At 66.5% G+C, this 17,817-nt stretch overlaps 1 protein-coding gene across 17 annotated transcripts in view; it reads left to right on the top strand.

Moving 5' to 3' along the window:
- Nucleotides 1–17,817, top strand: part of BRSK2 (BR serine/threonine kinase 2) — a 48,077-nt gene that overhangs the window by 16,345 nt on the left and 13,915 nt on the right. For 16 of the 17 annotated variants that reach the window (XM_025287009.3, XM_025287011.3, XM_025287014.3 and 13 more), the window contains exons 2-9: nucleotides 12,166–12,260; nucleotides 12,523–12,608; nucleotides 14,991–15,131; nucleotides 15,983–16,099; nucleotides 16,532–16,565; nucleotides 16,753–16,821; nucleotides 16,954–17,100; nucleotides 17,708–17,739. In XM_025287009.3, the coding sequence (XP_025142794.1) occupies nucleotides 12,166–12,260; nucleotides 12,523–12,608; nucleotides 14,991–15,131; nucleotides 15,983–16,099; nucleotides 16,532–16,565; nucleotides 16,753–16,821; nucleotides 16,954–17,100; nucleotides 17,708–17,739 (721 nt within the window). Of the gene's footprint in view, nucleotides 1–12,165; nucleotides 12,261–12,522; nucleotides 12,613–14,990; nucleotides 15,132–15,982; nucleotides 16,100–16,531; nucleotides 16,566–16,752; nucleotides 16,822–16,953; nucleotides 17,101–17,707; nucleotides 17,740–17,817 lie in introns of those variants that run through there. The other variant, XM_025287012.3, reaches the window with a different exon arrangement.

Here is a 17,817-nt window from a genome sequence, read left to right as displayed (position 1 = left end):
CCCGGACACCCCAGGAGCCTGGGTCAGCAGGCACAGTGGGGTGGGGGGCTGCGGCTGGGCAGTGAGCCTGGCTGTGCCCCCGTCCCTGGGGTGGGAGACGGGCTGGCTGAGCGAAGCAGCGTCACCCCATGCCACCACCAATGGCAGGGGTGCCCGGCCCAGGGTGCCAGCCCAGCGTGACCGAGCCCCAGCGGGTCTTGGGGCCACGGCCCCTCTGGTCCACCGTGTCCTGCTGTGTCTGGGGAGGGGCCCGACTTTGCGGGGCGATCAGGCCCCTCAGCCCACCCTGTGCCCCCTGCCCCTGCCACACCCTCCCCAAGGCCAGGCTGGAGGTTCCTGCAGACAGCGTCCCTCCTTTAGGCCCCGTCTGATGGCTTAGTCGCTGGGCTGCCAGGGACGGGAGTCCGTTGGTTTCCTGGCTCCCCATCGCCTTTCGGCAGTGTTTCCTGTCAGCTCGTGTGCGGGTTTCCGGGGAGGCCGCCCAGCCTGTCAGGCTCCTTCCTCCCAGGGAAGCCCTCTGTCCTGCCCTGGACTGCCGTGTGTCTCTAAGGGGCCTCCTCCTTGGGGGGTTCCCAGGACCCCTCTGGGTGGGATGGTGGCTTCCTTCTGGTCTGGTGCGCCCGCCTGGCAGGTGACTTCCCAGGAGCGGCGGCCAGGGAGGTGCCCCCATGAGCGCTGGCCCTCGAGTGCTAATAGGGCCAGGAGCCCGTCTGGGTCTCCTGCCTCTTGCTTTGCATCAGAGCTCCTTGAAGCCAGGCTCCTTTCCCTCTGCTTCTTGACCCGACTGCCCGACCCTCACGGCGCCGAGTCTGTGGTCACTTGGCAGGCCTGCCCCGTCCCAGTGTGGGACGCAGGTGGACAGCCTCCTTCACTCGTGAAACCCCGCGTTTGCCCTCTCGTTCCTGCCTCCCATTCCACTTCTCCGGACCCTCTAATCCCGCCAGGCTGAGAGCTGGACTGTCCTCTGCCGGCGGACGGTCACCACAGGCGGCCTCTGCCCCCTGTGTGCTCAGGGCCTGCCTGGTGCAGCTTCGTCCTCCCCTCTTTCAGGCTGGGTGTGCCTTCTGCCCGCGCTGAGCCTCTTGCGGTCTGCATGTTCGGGGCGTTCGCCTTCACTGTGGTCGCGCACATGCTGTGGTTGGCGGCTGCCGTCTGTCCGTCTGTCTTCTCTTTGCTTCCTCTGCTTCCCGTACATTGGCGGCCGCCGACTGTCTGTCCGTCTTCTCTTTGCTTCCTCTGCTTCCCGTACATTGGCGGCTGCCGTCCGTCTGTCCGTCTTCTCTTTGCTTCCTCCTTTGCTGCCTTGTTCACTTTCAACCAGGTATTTTTAATTATTGCCCCTTCTTCCCTCTTTCAGTGTTTGGCCCCCACCCTCCCCTTTGTTATCTCTTTAGACGTGGCTCTAGACCACTTGTCCTCAACGTCCTTGCCCGGGGCCGTTGGGGAGACCCTCGAAGGGGCCCGTGAGGGCCAGACTGTTTCATTCTGCTGCGCTCTGTTCAGCTTGCACGCTCTGCATTGACCTGTCTTAGATTTCACCAGTCCTTTCTTCTCTTGTGTCCAGTCTGCTGTGTGGTCCTTTCAATGAATTCTTTTTGTGCATCTTTTCCTCTAATTAAAAAGATATTTTGTAATATTATTGCAAAGTCCTTTTCAGAAAATCCTGCCACTTGGGCCAGCTGCAGCCTGCCTCGTTGGCTGTTTTTCCTCTGGAGGGCCGGGTCACTTTTCCTGCTTCTCTGTACATGCCATTGTCTTTATTGTACACCAGGCGTCACTTATTCGGAAGACCGGTGGGTCCCCCAGGGAGGCTCACCTTCCCCATCGGGGACTTTCTCTGGGTCAGGACTGAGTGGCCGCTGCAGTGACTTTCTGTCCAGCCCTAGCCAGGCGTCTCGACGGTGTTAAGCCCCACCGTGTGGGCACCTTCTTTTGTCATTGGTTCAAATGCCTGTCCCCAGAGAAGCCCAGTGCGTACTTGTCGAGTGAATGAGTGAGTGAATGAAGCATGCGTCCGTGGCCTCACCTTTGAGAGGCCGTGCCCAGATGTGGGTCCACGTGTGAGCAGTGGACGGGCGGACAAGGGCCTTCTACTCTGGCAGGACCATCTGCTCCGGGCATTAGCTCTCTCCACTCAGCTACTCCCTTCAGGTCTCACCCTGGGCTGATCACCTCTCTCCTGGGCTGATCACCTCTCTCCACTTCACTTTTTCTTTTTGCTCTGCCTTGTTGGGCATTTCCCCATGCTTTTAGTCTTTATTTCACACTTTCTTTCTCTAGCTCTTACTGTTATATCTTAGAGCTCCTCCTTGTTTTTTCATCCTTTGTGGGGATTTCTTGTTTTATAGGTGTAGCAACGTACGAAATCCTGGTAAATCAATACAGTAAACAGTAAGACACTTAAAAGCTCTGTTTCTACCAAGCCAGTTCTGTTTCTTTCTCAGACGCCCTGGCGTGTGCCTGGCCGTTTACCACCTGTGGGAGAATCAGGAATGTCTGGTTGCCGGGCCTTCTCCTGGGGCGTCTCCTGCCCCGAGTTCGGTGCGCGGTGTCTGGTGGGGGCATGCTGAGGGCAGGGCCCGGCCTTTCGGCCTGCCAGGACGAGGGCAAGCAGGCGCCTCCTGGCCCCTGGGGTCCTGGGCTGTGTCCCTGGCCGTGTCGCACTCTCGGCCGGGGTAGGGGGGGATGCTGACCTGCGCTGCCCACACAGCTGCACCCTCGGTAAGTGCCCATTTGCTCCTGCAGCCCCGTCCCAGCTTGCGCTGGCCACCTGCAGCCTCTCCTGGGCACCCCACCCGGAGGCTGGCAGGCCTGGCCCCTGCCCGGCCCCCATCACCTGCCTTTCCTTCCAGAGGTCTCTGGTTTTGAGATCTCTCCTTTCTACCACCAGGCTCCCTCTCTTATAATCCGTGGGGTGGGGTCAGCAGGAGGCAAACACAAGGCACCCGGACCTGTCTGGCTGGCAGGACCCTGGCAGCATCTCCTGGTGCTGACCCCCAGCCGACCTCCTCCCAGGTCCCCTCAGCATCCTGCCCCCCTCCGCCCCAGAGCCCCACCCGGCTCTGCTCCTCGGTCACCTGGGCCAGCAGAGCCCTCTGGGCCGCTGCCCCCTCCCCGTCCTCTCCTGATTCATCATCGTTGTTGGTGGAGCTGCTTCTGCGCTCAGGCCTCGGTGGGGCCTGCTTGGGAAACGCCTCCGGCCACCTCCTGGCCACGGAGGGTGCTCCTATTCCTGGCTGCCTCCAAAGCCCACGCCAGCCTGTGGTGGGGGCGGGGTCTCCCAGCTGCTGAGCCAGCGGCCTGGGTGCTTGGCACCCCCTTCATGCCTGGCAGGTGCCCAGCCTCTCCTACCCCTTCTCAGCTTTGACCTGGGGAACCTGGGCTGAGTGTCTCTTGGGGAGGAGGGTCTGTGTCCCCAGGGTCACTGTGGCCCCTCCCTCAACCCTCCACTGGGCCCTGGCAACTGAGCCTTCATCCCAGGGCTCCGGTTGGTGGTGTCCCTCAGCACCTTCCTACTGGGCCCGGAGCTGAGCAGGAGCTAAGGGGGGGTTGGGTGGAGGGCAGGAAGGCCCCCCCAGTAGAGGATGGGGGCCCTGACCACAAAGCCTGAGCAGGAGATTGGGGGGGGGTGGGGGGAGGGCAGGCAAGCCCCCCCACCAGGAGAGGATGGGGGTCCTGACCGCAGCTCTGTGCCCACCGCTGGCCCAGCCCTGGAGGGCCTTCAGGTCCCAGCAGGAAGGGGGCCATGCAAGGGCAGGGCAGGATGGCCACGGAGGCGGGCAGGGCTCCTGATGGCGGGTGGGGAGCAGATCCTCGTCTCCTTCCTCCCTTGGGTCGAGGGCTGCCCCACTGAGCCTCCGGCAGCCCCCTCTGGTGTTTGGGTGCTGTGGGTGGGGGGAGCGGGCAGGGAGCCCTGCAGAGGCGGCTTCAGTGCTGTGTGAAATATTTCAGGGCTTAATTAATTTAATTTGAGAGGTTCCTTTCGGAGCGTGAACAGTCGTCTCCCAAGAGACGTGCGCCGCCCCCTCCCCCTCCCGCCTGCCTGGCGCTGGTGGGCGAAGGAAGCCGCGGAGTCTATATTGAGAGAGCCGCGCGGTGCGGCGCGCCCCCGGCTCCAGTCCTCCTTTCGCGGCATCCTTCCCAGCCCCAGAGGAGCGCGGGGCCGGGGTGAGGCTGTCGCGGGGGGCCCGGAAGCGTGGGTGCCCCCAGGGTGGATGGCGCGCGAAGCCTAGGCTCGCGATGCGGGCGTCCCCACCAGGGCGTCCCCACCAGCCCGGGGAGGAGAGGAGGCTGGGGAGCTCGGCCTCCGAAGGAGAGCCCGAGGGAACCGGGGTGCGCTCTGCGCACGAGAGCGTGGCCTGGGGGCCGCAAAGGAGGGGCAGCGGGCAGCTTTGATGTGGCGGCAGCTTCAAAGAGGCCGACCCTCCCGCGCGGGTCTGCGTCCGCCAGGCTCTGCACGCGAGCGGCGGCCTGTTTGAAGTGGGCCTCCAGGCAGGCGCCCCCAGGGCTGGGACCCGGGGCGCCTGAGGCAGTGGGGGTGCCCCCAGGTCCAGCTCTCCGCTCTCTCTGCGCTGCGCCTGGAGGAGCAGACTGAAGCCGCCAGGGAGGCGGTCCTGGACTCTGCCAGGGAGCGCAGAAGAGGGGGCGGCTGCTCAGGGCGCCCGGAGACGTCCTCCTGGGCCCGGCCTCAAGTCCAGGCCGAGGGACTCACTGGGGCCGCGGCCAGGGTCGCGGATGGAACTGGGCGCGCTGCTGGCCTCCGGAGGACAGGGCTCTGTGACCTTTCTCCATTTACTCATCAGGTTTCTGCCTACTGAAGGCGAGGCCCGAAGCCCCAGAACTTCCCCAGCCGAGCATGGGCCCCGGGTGGGCAGGTGCGAAGGGAAGTCACTTAGAGAGGGTGCTGGGCAGCGGGCTGCAGGGCTGCCGGCAGGTGGCGGCAGGTGGGCGGAACAGCGGCACGTGGGGGTGAGGCTTGGCTTCCCTGCGACCCCCCAGCTCCCCCTGCTCCAGCCCAGAGCACCGTGGGCCCTGTCCCAGCACAGGCTCCCTCAGGCTTGGAGAGAGTGAAGAGGATCCCCCACTGAGGGAGGGTCCCTCCCCCAGGACTCCCCTGGGCCCTGGAGTCCCATCCCCCACTGGCCCGTCCTGGCCCTGCCCCCGTCCCCAGGGTGGGGGCTCCTGCAGAGTGTGCTCCTGGACTCCGAGGGCCCTTCGGGCTGTGCGAGGCCCTGTGGGGGTGTGGATGGGGCCCGGCATCCAGGACTGTGCTGGTGGGGAGCATCTCCTGAGGTTGGGGCTAGTGTCGGGGGTGTCTTGAGCTGAGGTCACAGCCGGGGGTGTGGTGTGGGAGGCCGCCTGCTCGGCCCAGAGAAGAGGGGGGCGCCTTGGAGCCGACAGCTGGCTTCCAGGGCTCCCTGGGCGGGTGGGCCCCTCCCACTGCCGGCGCCGGCTCCTGTCCGTGGTGCTGAAAGGGACTTCGGTGCCCAGCTTGCTGCGTGCCCCTCCGCAGCCCCAGGGAAGGGGCAGGTAGTCGCTCCATCATCTCTGTCCTGCCCCTGTCTCTTTGCCCAGCACACCTGCGACTCCCCAAGCCTGTTCTGAGGGGGCGATGGGGAGGCCCGCCTTCAGGGCCAGCTGGCCATGGAGCAGCTTCTCCTGATCCCTCGGGCAGCGGCAGCCAGTGGGTCTTGGAGCTGCGCAGGCCTGGCCTGGTCTCATTTCCGCTTCTGAGGAAGGGAGGGGCTGTTGCAAAGGTCGGCGTTCACGTGGAGCACATGGAGGAGCCTTAGTTCTGACTAGGTTGTGGTGTAGCTGGAGCTGTGGCTGCATCCAGGCCCGGCCACTGCTCAGGGCTCCTCCGTCCATGGAGTCCTCCAGGCAAGGATACTGGAGTGGGTAGCCATTCCCTTCTCCAGGGGAACTTCCCAACCCAGGGATAGAACTCAGGTCTCCTGCATTGCAGGTGGATTCTTTACTGTCTGAGCCACCAGGGAAGCCCGTGCTTGCATAGCATCCTCTGAAACGAAGGGAAACCCTTCTGAAACATACCAGGAGGTTTGATGAGAGGAGACGGTGAATGCCGTGTGAGCTGAAGGCCCCGTGCACAGCCCTCTGGGCCGCACACGCTGCCGCAAGCCTGGTCGCTATAACAGTCTTGTTCTCAGCTCCGGGGGTCAGAAGTCTGCGGGTGGCTCTCTGGCCTGAGGGAGGGTGGCCCCAGACCCCTTCCCCCAGCTCTCAGCAGCCTGCGGCCCCTCTGGAAGCAGCCCCGCGGCCTCTGCCCCCTCATCCGCGAGGCCTTCTCCCATGTCTGTGTCCAGCCTCCGTCTGCTTTTCTTTTATGAGAAACTTGTTGTTGGATGTGAGGCCCACTTGTCCTACACGCAGGGCGATTCCTCCTGAAATCTGTGACTTAAGTGCCTCTGCAAAGGCCGGTTTCCCAAACAGGCTCACGCGTGGGGTCCAGGCATTGAGACATGGGCTGCCGTTTGACCCCTGCGCACCTGGGTTTGGGGCCCCAGGCAGATCCCTGCCCCTGGGCAGGAGCTGCTCAGCCGCCACCCAGAGCACTCGTCCTGAAGGACGAGGAGCTGATGCCCTTCCTGGAAGGGCTCCTCACCCACAGCCGGCACCCGCGGGCGAGGGGTTGGAGAAGAGCCAGGTGAGCACAAGGGGTTAACTCTCACAGTAGTAGGGTGGCCTCCTGCCCACCCTCAGGACCCCCACCCACCCAGGCAGACCCTGGAGGAGGCCATGTCAGGGGGAGAGATGGGTCAGTGTGTGTCTCTGCGGAGCATCGCCTTGAGACAGGGCAGCAGGCTCCTTCGAGCAGTGACCCCTGGGATCCCAAAGGAAGCTGAGCTCTTGTTAGCATCTGACCTTGGAGAAAGGAGGCTGTCCATTCTGCCACATCCCGCTGGCCACACAGACCAGCCCTGGTGAAGCCTGGGGAGGACCACACTGTCCGGGGGGTCCCTGGGGAGGACCACACTGCCCTGGAAGTCGCCAGGGGGTCCCTGGGGAGGACCACACTGCCCTGGGGGCCACCAGGGGTCCTTGGGGGGCTGCATTCTGCTGAGGTGAATGGACAGCAGCGTACCGAGGTGGCAGGTGCAGTCATGCGTGCCCCTCGAGTTGGGCCTGTGCCTCCTGCCTCATCGCTCCTGCCTGGTGGGGCCTGGGGAGCTGGGGGAGGGGCTGCTCCTTGGGCGCAGTTTCTTGGGGAGCCCCTCAGGTCCGCCCTGGTCCTGTGCCCCCACTTTGACTGCCCCCTGGGACATTTGGTGGTGCAGGCTCCTCTCCAGGCCTTGGGCTCATGGAGAACCGGGGCCCCTTCCTGAGTTCTGCTTCCACAACCACCCATCCTCTCTATCAAGAGGGCACATGTGAGCCCCAGTGAGGGTGGGCTGGGGTCTCTGGGCTGGTTCTTGGAGGGGGGCATGGGGGTGTGGCCAGGGCAGAGCTGGGAAGCTGCAGGAGCAGCTGAGATCCCCACTGCAGCAGGACCTCCTCAGAGAGGCCACTGGGCTGGCCTTGGGTGCAGGGCCAGGGGAGCTCTGGTCCCGGGGATGGTCACGGGCAACCCGCAGGCTCTCAGCAGTACGCCAGAGGAGTCCCCTTCCAAAGCGGGGACTCAGCCCTGTCCTGCCCCTTCTCAGTTACGGTAACAAGCCGTGCCTGCCCCCACTGCCCTCCAAGCTCCCCCGTGCCAGCGTGGGAAGCCAGGCTGGGATGCAGGGCCGGCTCAAGGTGGCCAGCTGTGCTGACTCATTTCCCCACGAGCCAGTGTGGAGCGGCGTCCCCTGCCCTCTTCCAGGGAGAGCCCTGTGGGAGGGGCGGTGGGCTGTCTGCTCTGTCCACCCCGGGGAAGCAGCGTCCCCCACACCCCCACGAGAGGTGTGCAGAGGAGGCGGAAACTGGGTCGCTATCAGCTGTGCTTGTGGCCCCGGGGAGCTGGCCACATGGTCCAGTGGGCAGTGACGGCCATGGGGAGGGCCGGCCACCTGCCCCAGCGTCAGCGACCTTTAGGTGGTCCCGTGAGCATCAGCGGCAGGACGCTGGTGTCTCCTGAGGCACCAAGAGCGGCTCTGGGGTGTCCAGGCTGCCCTTCCCTCCTCCTGGCTCCGCGGAAGGCTGCGGGGAGGGGCCCTCGGGTGCCTGGCGTCCCGCTCAGCCTGGTCACCCGGCCGGTGTGGGCACACTGACGGGGGCCCCGCAGAAGCGGGTGTGTCCCGTCCCCCAGAGACCTGGGCTTGTCAGACCAAGCTGGGCGTCTGGACACCGCGGACAGCTGCCGGAGCGGCCCCCGCAGCGACGTGGGTTCCAGTCCACCTCTGCCCCTGCCCCCGCCCCTGCCTCCGTGCTCCCTGGTACAGTGACTTAGATCAGCAGTGCCCACTCGGGGCTGGGGCCCTCCCCCTCCCCCAGAGCCTCTGGGAGACAAGCTGACTCCCACCCTTTCATGAGCCTTCACCCTCTTTTGGGGGGTGTGTGGCGGAAGCCACAGGAGGGGTCTCCGGGGTGGAGTGGAGGTGGACGGCCAGAGGGCCTCAGGTGGCCCTGAGCTCAGGATGGAGGGAGGAATTGCCTGGGGAGCTGAGCTGTGCTGCCCGCCCACAGGGGCTGCAGGCCGAGGGCAGCCCACTTTGGCTGGGCACCTCGAGAGCTTGGCAAGGGCAGCCTGGTGCCTGCCTGGCCAGGCCTGTAGAGGCTCATTGCTCAGGGAAGGGGGGAAAACGGTGCTGGAGGCTGGGGCGCAGTCTGGGGAGTGTCTCCTGCCATGTCTGTAGGGAGGGGGTCCCCAGCAGTCCTGCTGCCTCCCCCCTCCCCCGGCTTCAACTGCCCTGCGGGGCCACAGGGCTGGGCCCGGTGCGCAGAGGTCCCCTCCCCCTCAGGTGCGGCAGCACCGCCTGTCCAGACCTCTGTCCAGCCCCAGGCAGTCTCTGGGCAGTGGGGTCTGGGCCCACCCCGGGACTCCCCGTGGCACGGTGGCCCCTGTGCTCTGTCCTGTTCTCCAAGCTGGCAGTCCCCGCGTTGCTGAGCCCTCCAACAGGGTCTTTTCCAAAGGACCATGACCAAAAAGAAAAGGGGGGTCAAGGATGACCAGAGGGCCCGGGTGAGGCATCTGCTCGGGACCACCCCACGTGGCCTCCGACCCCTCAGGCCCTCTAGCCCCCTCCCTGCAGATCTGAGGCCCCAGGGCTGCAGCCTGAGCCGTGCGCCTCCCCCTCGGCTCCCCCCGCTCCCAGGTCCCCAAGGCTCTGCCATCCTTCCTCCAGCAGCTGGGGGCAGGAGCCAGGCCTGTGCCTGCCTCTAGGCCCGCGGGCCCAATGGCTGAGGGGAGGGCAGAGCTACTCGGGAGGCTGGGCTGTCAGGGTGGGGGAGAGTCCTGCGGTCAGCACCTGGGCCTAGGTGCGGGGGTCTGCACTCAGCCAGCGGCCCCTGGGTCCCTGGACTCCCCAGGCTGCGCTCAGGAAGCCTGCCCCCCTGTGCCCATGCACATGTACACGGGTGCCTGCTGGGGTGCAGCAGGGACCCCATGGCTGGGCCCAGGGTTCTCAGGTTGGCTCTGAGGAGCCCTCCCTGCAGCCCTGGGCACCCGCCGCCTGAGCAGGACTGCCAGTTTCTCCAGCAATTATCTGTGACACTGTACACTTTTCTTCTCTTGCCTGTGCCCGAATTTGCTGTAAAGACAATAATTAGAGATAAAGTCACAATTGGAAAATGAGCCTGAGCAGTTGGAGGGCTGGTAATTAGGGCGGTCCTGGGCTTCCCTCACAGGCCCTCCCAAGGGTGCACCCTGCTCCCTGCCTCCAGGGAAGTGGTGAGGCTGCTTGAAACCCAAACCTCCCACCCAGAGAGCCCTGGGGCTGCAGGAGACCGGCACACCCAGGGGGGCCCGGAAGCTCCACCTGACACAGGCACCTCTATGCTGGGCTTTGCAGGGTGTGTAGGAATCCGTGCACAGTGGACTTCTGTGGACAGAGGCAACAAGTGGGAGAAATGAAGGCAGGGAGGAAGCCACCAGAGTTCTAGGACACGGCCCAGGGCAGCCCGCTGTGCCCAGGCCCAGAGCAGCTCCCCGCCTGCCTGGGGCGTGTCCCGGGCGCCTTGTCCACAGGGTTCTCGGTCGTCCTGGCCTCTCTGTGTGCCGGTGTCTCGTAGCCCCGTGCGCCGTCAGCAGATTGCCTGCCGTGATTATCGGGGAGCGGGGGTGGCCACCTCAGGCCCCACTTCTGGGGCCGCCTATGTCACCCTCCAGGTCACTATTGAGGTGAAGCTCATGCTCCTTCATTCCCCACGTGTCTCTGAGTCCTGCCTCCTGAGGACGCGTGTATAGGGGTATGTGTGTGCACTGGTGTGCCAAGCCCCTGTGCAGGCTGTGAGGCTCGGCGGCAGGGCCGCCGGCGACTCCCCAGGAACCCTCGCCTGTTCTGTTTGCAGTTTGTCCCATGTCTGCCCTGGGCCTCAGAGGGGCTCATGTCCCTGGGAGCAGCCGGGCCACCGTGGCTGTGGCTCCTTGAGGCCTGTCCACCTTGTCTGGGCGAGGGGTATGTGCCAGGCCTGGGTGCCGTCCTGGAGGTGTGGAGGCCCTGGGTGGGCCTCAGCTCTGAATCGCAGACACCGCTGCTGCCCCTGGTCCCTGGGGCCCGCTCGCTCTGCTGTCTCCTGACCTGAATCACAGGCTCAGATCAAAGGCAGCTGGTGAGAGCCCCAGGAGCCGCAGCCCTTCGCCGGCAGGAGCTGGGGCTCAGCGGGCCCCCCTGCGGGGCCTCTGTCCTCCCCTGAGCTGAGGAAGGGCAGGCTCAGGGCTCAGGGCTTCCACCAGGCCAGGTCCCCCGCCCTCGTCCAGCCCACCTGCCTCTGGGGAGCACGGATCACCTCCCAGCCACCTGCGAGCTTGCTGCCCATGGGCGAGGCTGCGGGGCAGGGGCGGTGGGGAGGGGGCAGTGGGCAAGGAGGAGGACGCGAGCTGCTGGCAAGGTGTGAAGGTTCATGAAACGACACCAACAGTCAGATAAAGAGACGCATGCCCCTTAGGGGAAGCTGCATGTGGCAAGATTTGTTTCTCAAGCAAAGGGCTTTGCAGTTTTCTGAGAGCCGCCCCGCAGCAGCATCCAAAGGGGCAAGTGCACACCCAGCTGGTCCGAGCCGCGAGCCGCGTCGAGGTCACAGAGCAGCACAGCGTGAATGAGATGGGCGTCCGCCCAGGCCAAGCACGGCTGCAGTGCTGCGGAGCCCGGCGTCTCCCCCGGGGCTGCCGCTGGGCTCCCGCGTGCTGGAGGCGGCTCCAGCTGTGGCGGCCACCTCCGTGCCCATCGGGGAAAGTCCAGGCGGGGCCCAGGCTGGGGCCACCTCCGTGCCCATCAGGGGATGTCCAGGCGGGGCCCAGGCTGGGGCCACCTCCGTGCCCATCGGGGAAAGTCCAGGCGGGGCCCAGGCTGGGGCCACCTCCGTGCCCATCGGGGGATGTCCAGGCGGGGCCCAGGCTGGGGCGGGGAGAGCAGAGGGTGTCTGGGTCTGAGGCCACAGGAGGCCAGGAACCAGGCTGGGGAGGGAGAGAGGCTGCCAGGGGCTCTGTCAGCGAATCTCCGCGGGGTTGGGAGGGGGGCAGGTGCCCAGCTGTGCCCACGTGGCCAGGAGGCAGCGGGCAGGACCGAGGGTCCCCGCAGCCACAGCAGAGGTGTGGTGATGGCATCCTGCCCAGCAGGGGCCCTGCACCAGTGTCCCAGGGTGAGCAGGTGCCCGAGGCCCCTCTGTCCAGAGGTCCTCAGGCCAGAAGGAGGGTGATGGGTAGTGGTGCAGGGTTGGTGAGGCCCAGCATGGGGTGGGGGGCAGGTGTCACCCTGGCTCCCCACTGAGGGGCTGGGCTTCCGCTGAGGTCTGGGGGGCGACTCCAGGTGTCACTAGCGAGGGAGTGAGGGCCATGCTGAGGCCAGGCTGGAGGAGGCCGAGACCGCCGTGTGACGTGGGGCAGGGACCATGCTGGGGCAGCCTCTGGCCAGTGCCTGAGGAGTAGGGGCAGAGAGTTCCTGGGGTCTGGCTCAGGACTCGCCAGGCAGGGCAGGAGCCCAGGGACCCAGTGGCTGAGTGAGGGGCCCCAAGGGCAGGGTGCGAGCCGTGGCCCGGCTGGACGGGGTCTGAGGCCTGCTGTCCCCCCAGGCCTGGTGAAGCTGGGGATCCACTGTGTCACGTGCCAGAAGGTGGCCGTCAAGATCGTCAACCGGGAGAAGCTCAGCGAGTCTGTACTGATGAAGGTGAGGAGGGCGGGTGGGAGCCCTGCCGCTGGTGACCGTGTGGGTCTGGGGCACGAAGTTCTAGATGCTCCAAGATACCCGGGTGGGGAGCTGGGAGCTCAGGAAAGGGGACCCGGGGGTGGGCTGGCAGGGACGGGGCGCAACTAGGGGCGGGGGGGCGGTGTGGCCAGGGACAGAGCATAGCTGGGGGGCAGGAACAGGGCAGAGCCAGGGGGCAGGGAGACCCCCCGGGGGAGTCCCCAGTGACAGCGGCCCCCCGCAGGTGGAGCGGGAGATCGCGATCCTGAAGCTGATCGAGCACCCCCACGTCCTCAAACTGCACGACGTCTATGAAAACAAAAAATATTTGTAGGTATTGCTGGGTGCGGAGAGCGGGGCGGGGCCTCCTGGGGGCAGTGCTCCGGGGGCGGGCAGGGCTCCGGGGGCGGGGCCTCCGGGGGGCAGGGCTCCGGGAGCGGGGCCTCTGGGGGAGGGCGGGGCCTCCGGGGGGCAGGGCTCCGGGGGCGGGGCCTCCGGGGGAGGGCGGGGCCTCCGGGGCGGGGCCTCCGGGGGCGGGGCCGGGGGCAGGAGCCACTCAGGCCCTTTCTCCTGCCCCGTGACCCTCGCGCAGCCCCAGCAGCCCCTATGTGCTCCTCACGGACGTGGGGACCCCAGGCTGGCTGGCTGCACTGTCTCCACGGCCTGCTGTCCGGCTGCCTGAGCGTGGCTGACCTTCCGTCACCACCGAGGCCGGCGGACATCTTTCTGCGTGGGCAGTCCGCTCACGTGCCCCCTCCCGCGCGTGACCTCAGCGACAGCACCCAGGGTGGACCCGAAGGGGGCGTCGGCTCTGCTGCTGCCGCGGGCGTGGCTGGAGGCAGGGCCCACGTCCTTCTTGGGACAGCGGCTGAGCGAGGGGCTGCGGGCAGGAGGTCCATCTGGCACCGCTCCCGCAGGCCCGCTGCTCCAGGGGCTCCTTGGGGCCTCCAGCCCAGCCCTGACTGCGCCCTGATGCACGCAGGCCGGCCAGCCTGAGTGGCTCTGTCCTGGGCAGCTCTTGGGGAGCAGGGGGCCCAGCGCCCCACCAGCAGCCTCCTCCAAGTGTTTAGTGGCAGACGGTGTGACAAGCCGCCCCCATGGAGCCCCGGGAAAAACAGGGTCCTCGCATTAGAGGCCTGGGGGCTGAGGGAGGCAGGGGTGGTCCTGGGCCCCCGACACTGATGAGCTGGAGCTGCCATCAGGACTACGATGAGGGGCACGACCCATGGGTCTCCCCTCCTGTCCACATCAGTCCCGTTGGCCTGACTGGGTTCCCACCTGCTTGTGTCTCGATGCCGGCCCGTGAGCCTGGGGTGCGGGTGGGTGCTGGGCAGGTCTTGGGCAGGTCTTGCCCACGTCTGCACACAGGAGACAGTCACTTGTCCTGTTCTGATACTTATGGGGCTGATGGGCAGAGAGTGGGGCTCCTAGGGGCCCCCCCAGGATGGGCTAGAAGCAGGGAGGGGCTGGGGATGGCAGGCTAGGTGGAGGACACAATCAAGACAGGCTGGGTGATGGGACAGGATGCTGGGAGGACACAGGCCGGCCTGGCTGCTGCTGGGCCCAGCGCCCTCCCAAGGTGCCAGGGAGGGCCGGGAGCCTGGACGTGGGAGCTCAGGCAGGGCCTCTTCTGCCCCTGAGCTGGGGTGCCGCCTGAACCCCCTCTCAGGAACAGGGTGGGCCCCGGGAACCGCCTCTTTCCCCGCTGACACCCCAGCGTATCCCCGCCCTGTGTCCCAGCCCCTTCCTTCCCCAACTCCTCGCCACAGACAGGTTGCCCCCCCACCGGCCCTTCCATTTCTGTAAGACCAGCTCCAGGTCCACAACCCCGTCCCTGCCAGCCCTGGTCCCACCGCACGGCCCTTGTCACCCTCTCCCGTCCCCAAGCCCCCTCAGACCAGCAGAACCACCCCTGTCCAGCTCCCACCGGGGATTCCTCAGGGTCTGTGCTCAGCCTGAGTCCCAGCTCCCCTGAGGACCGCCGCCCACCCCACCCCAGAAACCAGCCCCTCAGGCTCCACCCCAGGGAGGCTCAGCTCGGACACAGCCCCCTTCTCGGTTCAGAGGGCCATGGGATTCCCCCCCTCTACACCATCCAGCTGTGTTGAGCCAAGTTGGGAGCAGTCACTACCTGCTATCTGGACACGCCCAGGCCTCTCCCCCGCCTAGGCCCCTCCCCCGCCCAGGCCCCTCTTCCCACCTAGGTCCCTCCCCCAGGCCCCTCCCCCCCCCGCCCAGGCCCCACCCCTTTCCATCTAGGCCCCTCCCCTGCCCGGGCTCTTCCTCCCGCCCAGGCCCCTCCTCCCACCTAGGCCCCTCCCCTGCCCAGGCCCCTCCCCCATCTAGGCCCCCTCCTCCCGCCCAGGCCCCTCCCCCACCCGGGCCCTCCCCCCGACCCTGCCTCACATCTTCCCAGACCAACTGTGCCCTGCCCCAACCCATCCCTTTTGAGGTCCGCCCTGCTGGCCCCCGGCTCCCTCAGGGTCTGAGCATCTGACATGTCCTCGCTCATCCAGGAGCCCAGGAAGGGCCTGGAAGGACCAAACCTCAGGCTCAGGAGAGGGTCAGCTACCTCAGTGCCCCCTGGTCTTGAGGCTCAGTGTGGGTCTGTTGCCTGGGCCTGCCAGGAGGGGAGTGGCGGGCGCCCACCTGCTGAGGAGCAGCGGTGCCCTGGCTGGGTGCGCCCACCCAACGCCTGCCTGCCCCCTGCAGATACCTGGTGCTAGAACATGTGTCTGGTGGAGAGCTCTTTGACTACCTGGTCAAGAAGGGGAGGCTGACCCCCAAAGAGGCCCGGAAGTTCTTCCGCCAGATCATCTCTGCGCTGGACTTCTGCCACAGCCACTCCATATGGTGTGTCCCCGCCCACCAGGTGCCCCGCCCCACCACGTGCCCCCTACCCCTCCAGGCACCCCAGTTCAGTTCAGTCGCTCAGTCGTGTCTGACTCTTTGTGACCCCATAGATTACAGCACGCCAGGCCTCCCTGTCCATCACCAACCCCCAGAGCTTACTCAGACTCATATCCATTGAGTCAGTGATGCCATCCAACCATCTCATCCTCTGTCACCCCCTTCTCCTCCTGCCTTCAATCTTTCCCAGCATCAGGGTCTTTTCCAATGAGTCAACTCTGCATCAGGTGGCCAAAGTATTGGAGCTTCAGCTTCATGTATCTTTCCAATGAATTTTCAGGACTGATTTCCTTTAGGATGGACTGGTTGGATCTCTGTGCAGGCACCCAGGCACCCCATTCCCCACCAAGCAGCCCCCATCCCTGCACGTGTGCCTCCCCCAGCTCTTGCATCCCCCCGCCCCCCCACTGAATCAGGCAGCATATCCCTACTGACCCCCTCGGGGCATCAGAAAGCTTTCTGCCAGGTGCCCACCCAAATGTCCTTGGTGCTTTCAGAGGCCCGGGGGCCAGGGTATCCTTGGTCTGGGGGCCCCAGGTTGGTGCTGGCCCAGAGCAGGTGTGAGGTGTGGTGGGGGAAGCAGGAAAGGGGAGAGATTCCAAGGAGTAAAGCAGAGCGTGCCCAACGCTGGCAGTCCTGTCCGCCCATCCTGCCACCCTGCAGCCATCGGCCCGAGGGAGACTTCCGATTGGCCGCTGGTGACATCAGCGGGCTGCGCTGCCATTGGCCTCCTGCTGTGAGGCGGGGTTTTAGGGGGGCCGCTGCGGTCAGCCTCAATCCTGCCTTCCTTCCAGCCACAGGGATCTGAAACCAGAAAACCTTCTGCTGGACGAGAAGAATAACATCCGGATCGCAGACTTCGGCATGGCGTCGCTGCAGGTTGGCGACAGCCTGCTGGAGACCAGCTGCGGGTGAGCTGAGCCCCGAGCCGGCCTCCAGTCCTACACGGGCCAGGACGGTGGCCGCAGCCTGGCCCCATGGCTGCCCCGGCAGGCGGCCCAGCGGCCTGGGCTGGAGGCAGGGGCCCGGCGCCCCCGTGGGGCTGCCGGGGCAGGGATAAGGCGTGCCCCGTGGCCCTGCCTCTGCCCGCCGGCTCCTTGGGTCCCTGGCTCCTGGGAGCATGCAGAGGCTATGAGGTTGTGGGAGAACTGGCACCAAAGCCCTGGAACCCCCCAGTAGGACATCCATGCCAGGCAGAGTCTGGAGGCATGGAGTGGGGGTCACCCCGCCCTCGGTCTTCACCTGCTGCCGTTCTGGGGGGCAGCCCAGAAGTCCAGGTGGTGGGATGGCCAGGGCACGGTGCGTCCTGAGCCTCCTGCCCTGACTTTGGCTTTTGCCTTCAGGTCGCCCCACTATGCCTGTCCGGAGGTGATCCGGGTAAGTAGCCACCCCATCCCAGCCCCTGTCCAGACAAGGGGCCTCCCTGCCCCGGTGATTGCAGACCCCCAGGTCGGGGCCTGGCTGCCTGTCTGAGGCGCCGCCCCCGGGGCCATAGCCTCCCGGACCCTGTGTCCCCGCAAGAATTCGGGCCCTGCGCCCCCACCAACCCCAGGACTGTCCGCAGGGGGAGAAATACGACGGCCGCAAGGCAGACGTGTGGAGCTGCGGCGTGATTCTGTTCGCGCTGCTGGTGGTGAGCTCCCCGCGCCCCGTCGGTCCACCCCACGCCCCCTGGCCCCCGCCCCCCCAGCCCCGCCTCTCTGCCCCCACACCCCCGACACCCTGCCTCGTGGGTCCGCCCGCCCTGACCCCGCACCGCCGGCAGGGGGCGCTGCCATTCGACGACGACAACCTGCGGCAGCTGCTGGAGAAGGTGAAGCGCGGCGTCTTCCACATGCCGCACTTCATCCCGCCCGACTGCCAGAGCCTGCTGCGCGGCATGATCGAGGTGGACGCGGCGCGGCGCCTCACGGTGCGTGCGCCCGGGCAGGGCCCCGTGCGCGGTCCTTCCGGGCCCGCTCCGGGGCGGGGGCGGGCGGGGAGGGTCTGGAGGGGACCAGGGTTTGGGGGGCCCCCCCCGCTCTGAAAGAGGTCCAGCGCGCCCCCGTCGGGGCGGAGCGCCTCCTGCTCTCCCTTCGCCCAGCTCCCCCCTCCCCGCTCTGCCCGCGCCCCGCTGCCCGCTGCTCCCCTCCCTCCGCCCCGCCCTGAGCCCCGGGGGCTCCTGCTGCCCACCCCGCAGCGCCTTACCCCTGCTTGCAGCCCCGCTTCCCCTATCTCCCCGCCGTCTCCGGGGAGGCCTGTCCTCTCCCCCGTGGGTAGGTAGGCTCAGGGCACTAGCCAGGCGTCTGGGATGGCCCCCTTCCGTGAGCCCGTGAGCCTCCGCCGTCCCCGCGCTCCCTCCCGCCCCTGGCTCCACACCTGTCTCCTCCCTCCGCACCACCACCCGCCGCTCCTTCCCCGCCGTCGGTCTCACTCCTCGCTCAGCCTCCAGCCCCGCCCCTCCGCTCCCGCTCCTCTGGCCTCCTAACGCGGCCTCCGCTCCTTCCTCGTACTAACTCCCTGTTTCTCTTTCCTTGTAGCTAGAGCACATTCAGAAACACATATGGTATATGTAAGTAGCTTTTCCTGCCCTCATCGCCTGCTTTGCCTGCCTCTGTGGCCCGAAGGGCCCGCTAGGGACGGCGGGGGG

The sequence above is a fragment of the Bubalus bubalis genome, chromosome 5 (genome assembly GCF_019923935.1).
Source record: "Bubalus bubalis isolate 160015118507 breed Murrah chromosome 5, NDDB_SH_1, whole genome shotgun sequence".
Lineage (NCBI taxonomy): Eukaryota > Metazoa > Chordata > Mammalia > Artiodactyla > Bovidae > Bubalus > Bubalus bubalis.
The sequence above is the reverse complement of the archived record's forward strand: the minus strand, read 5'-3'. Positions and strand labels throughout refer to the sequence as shown.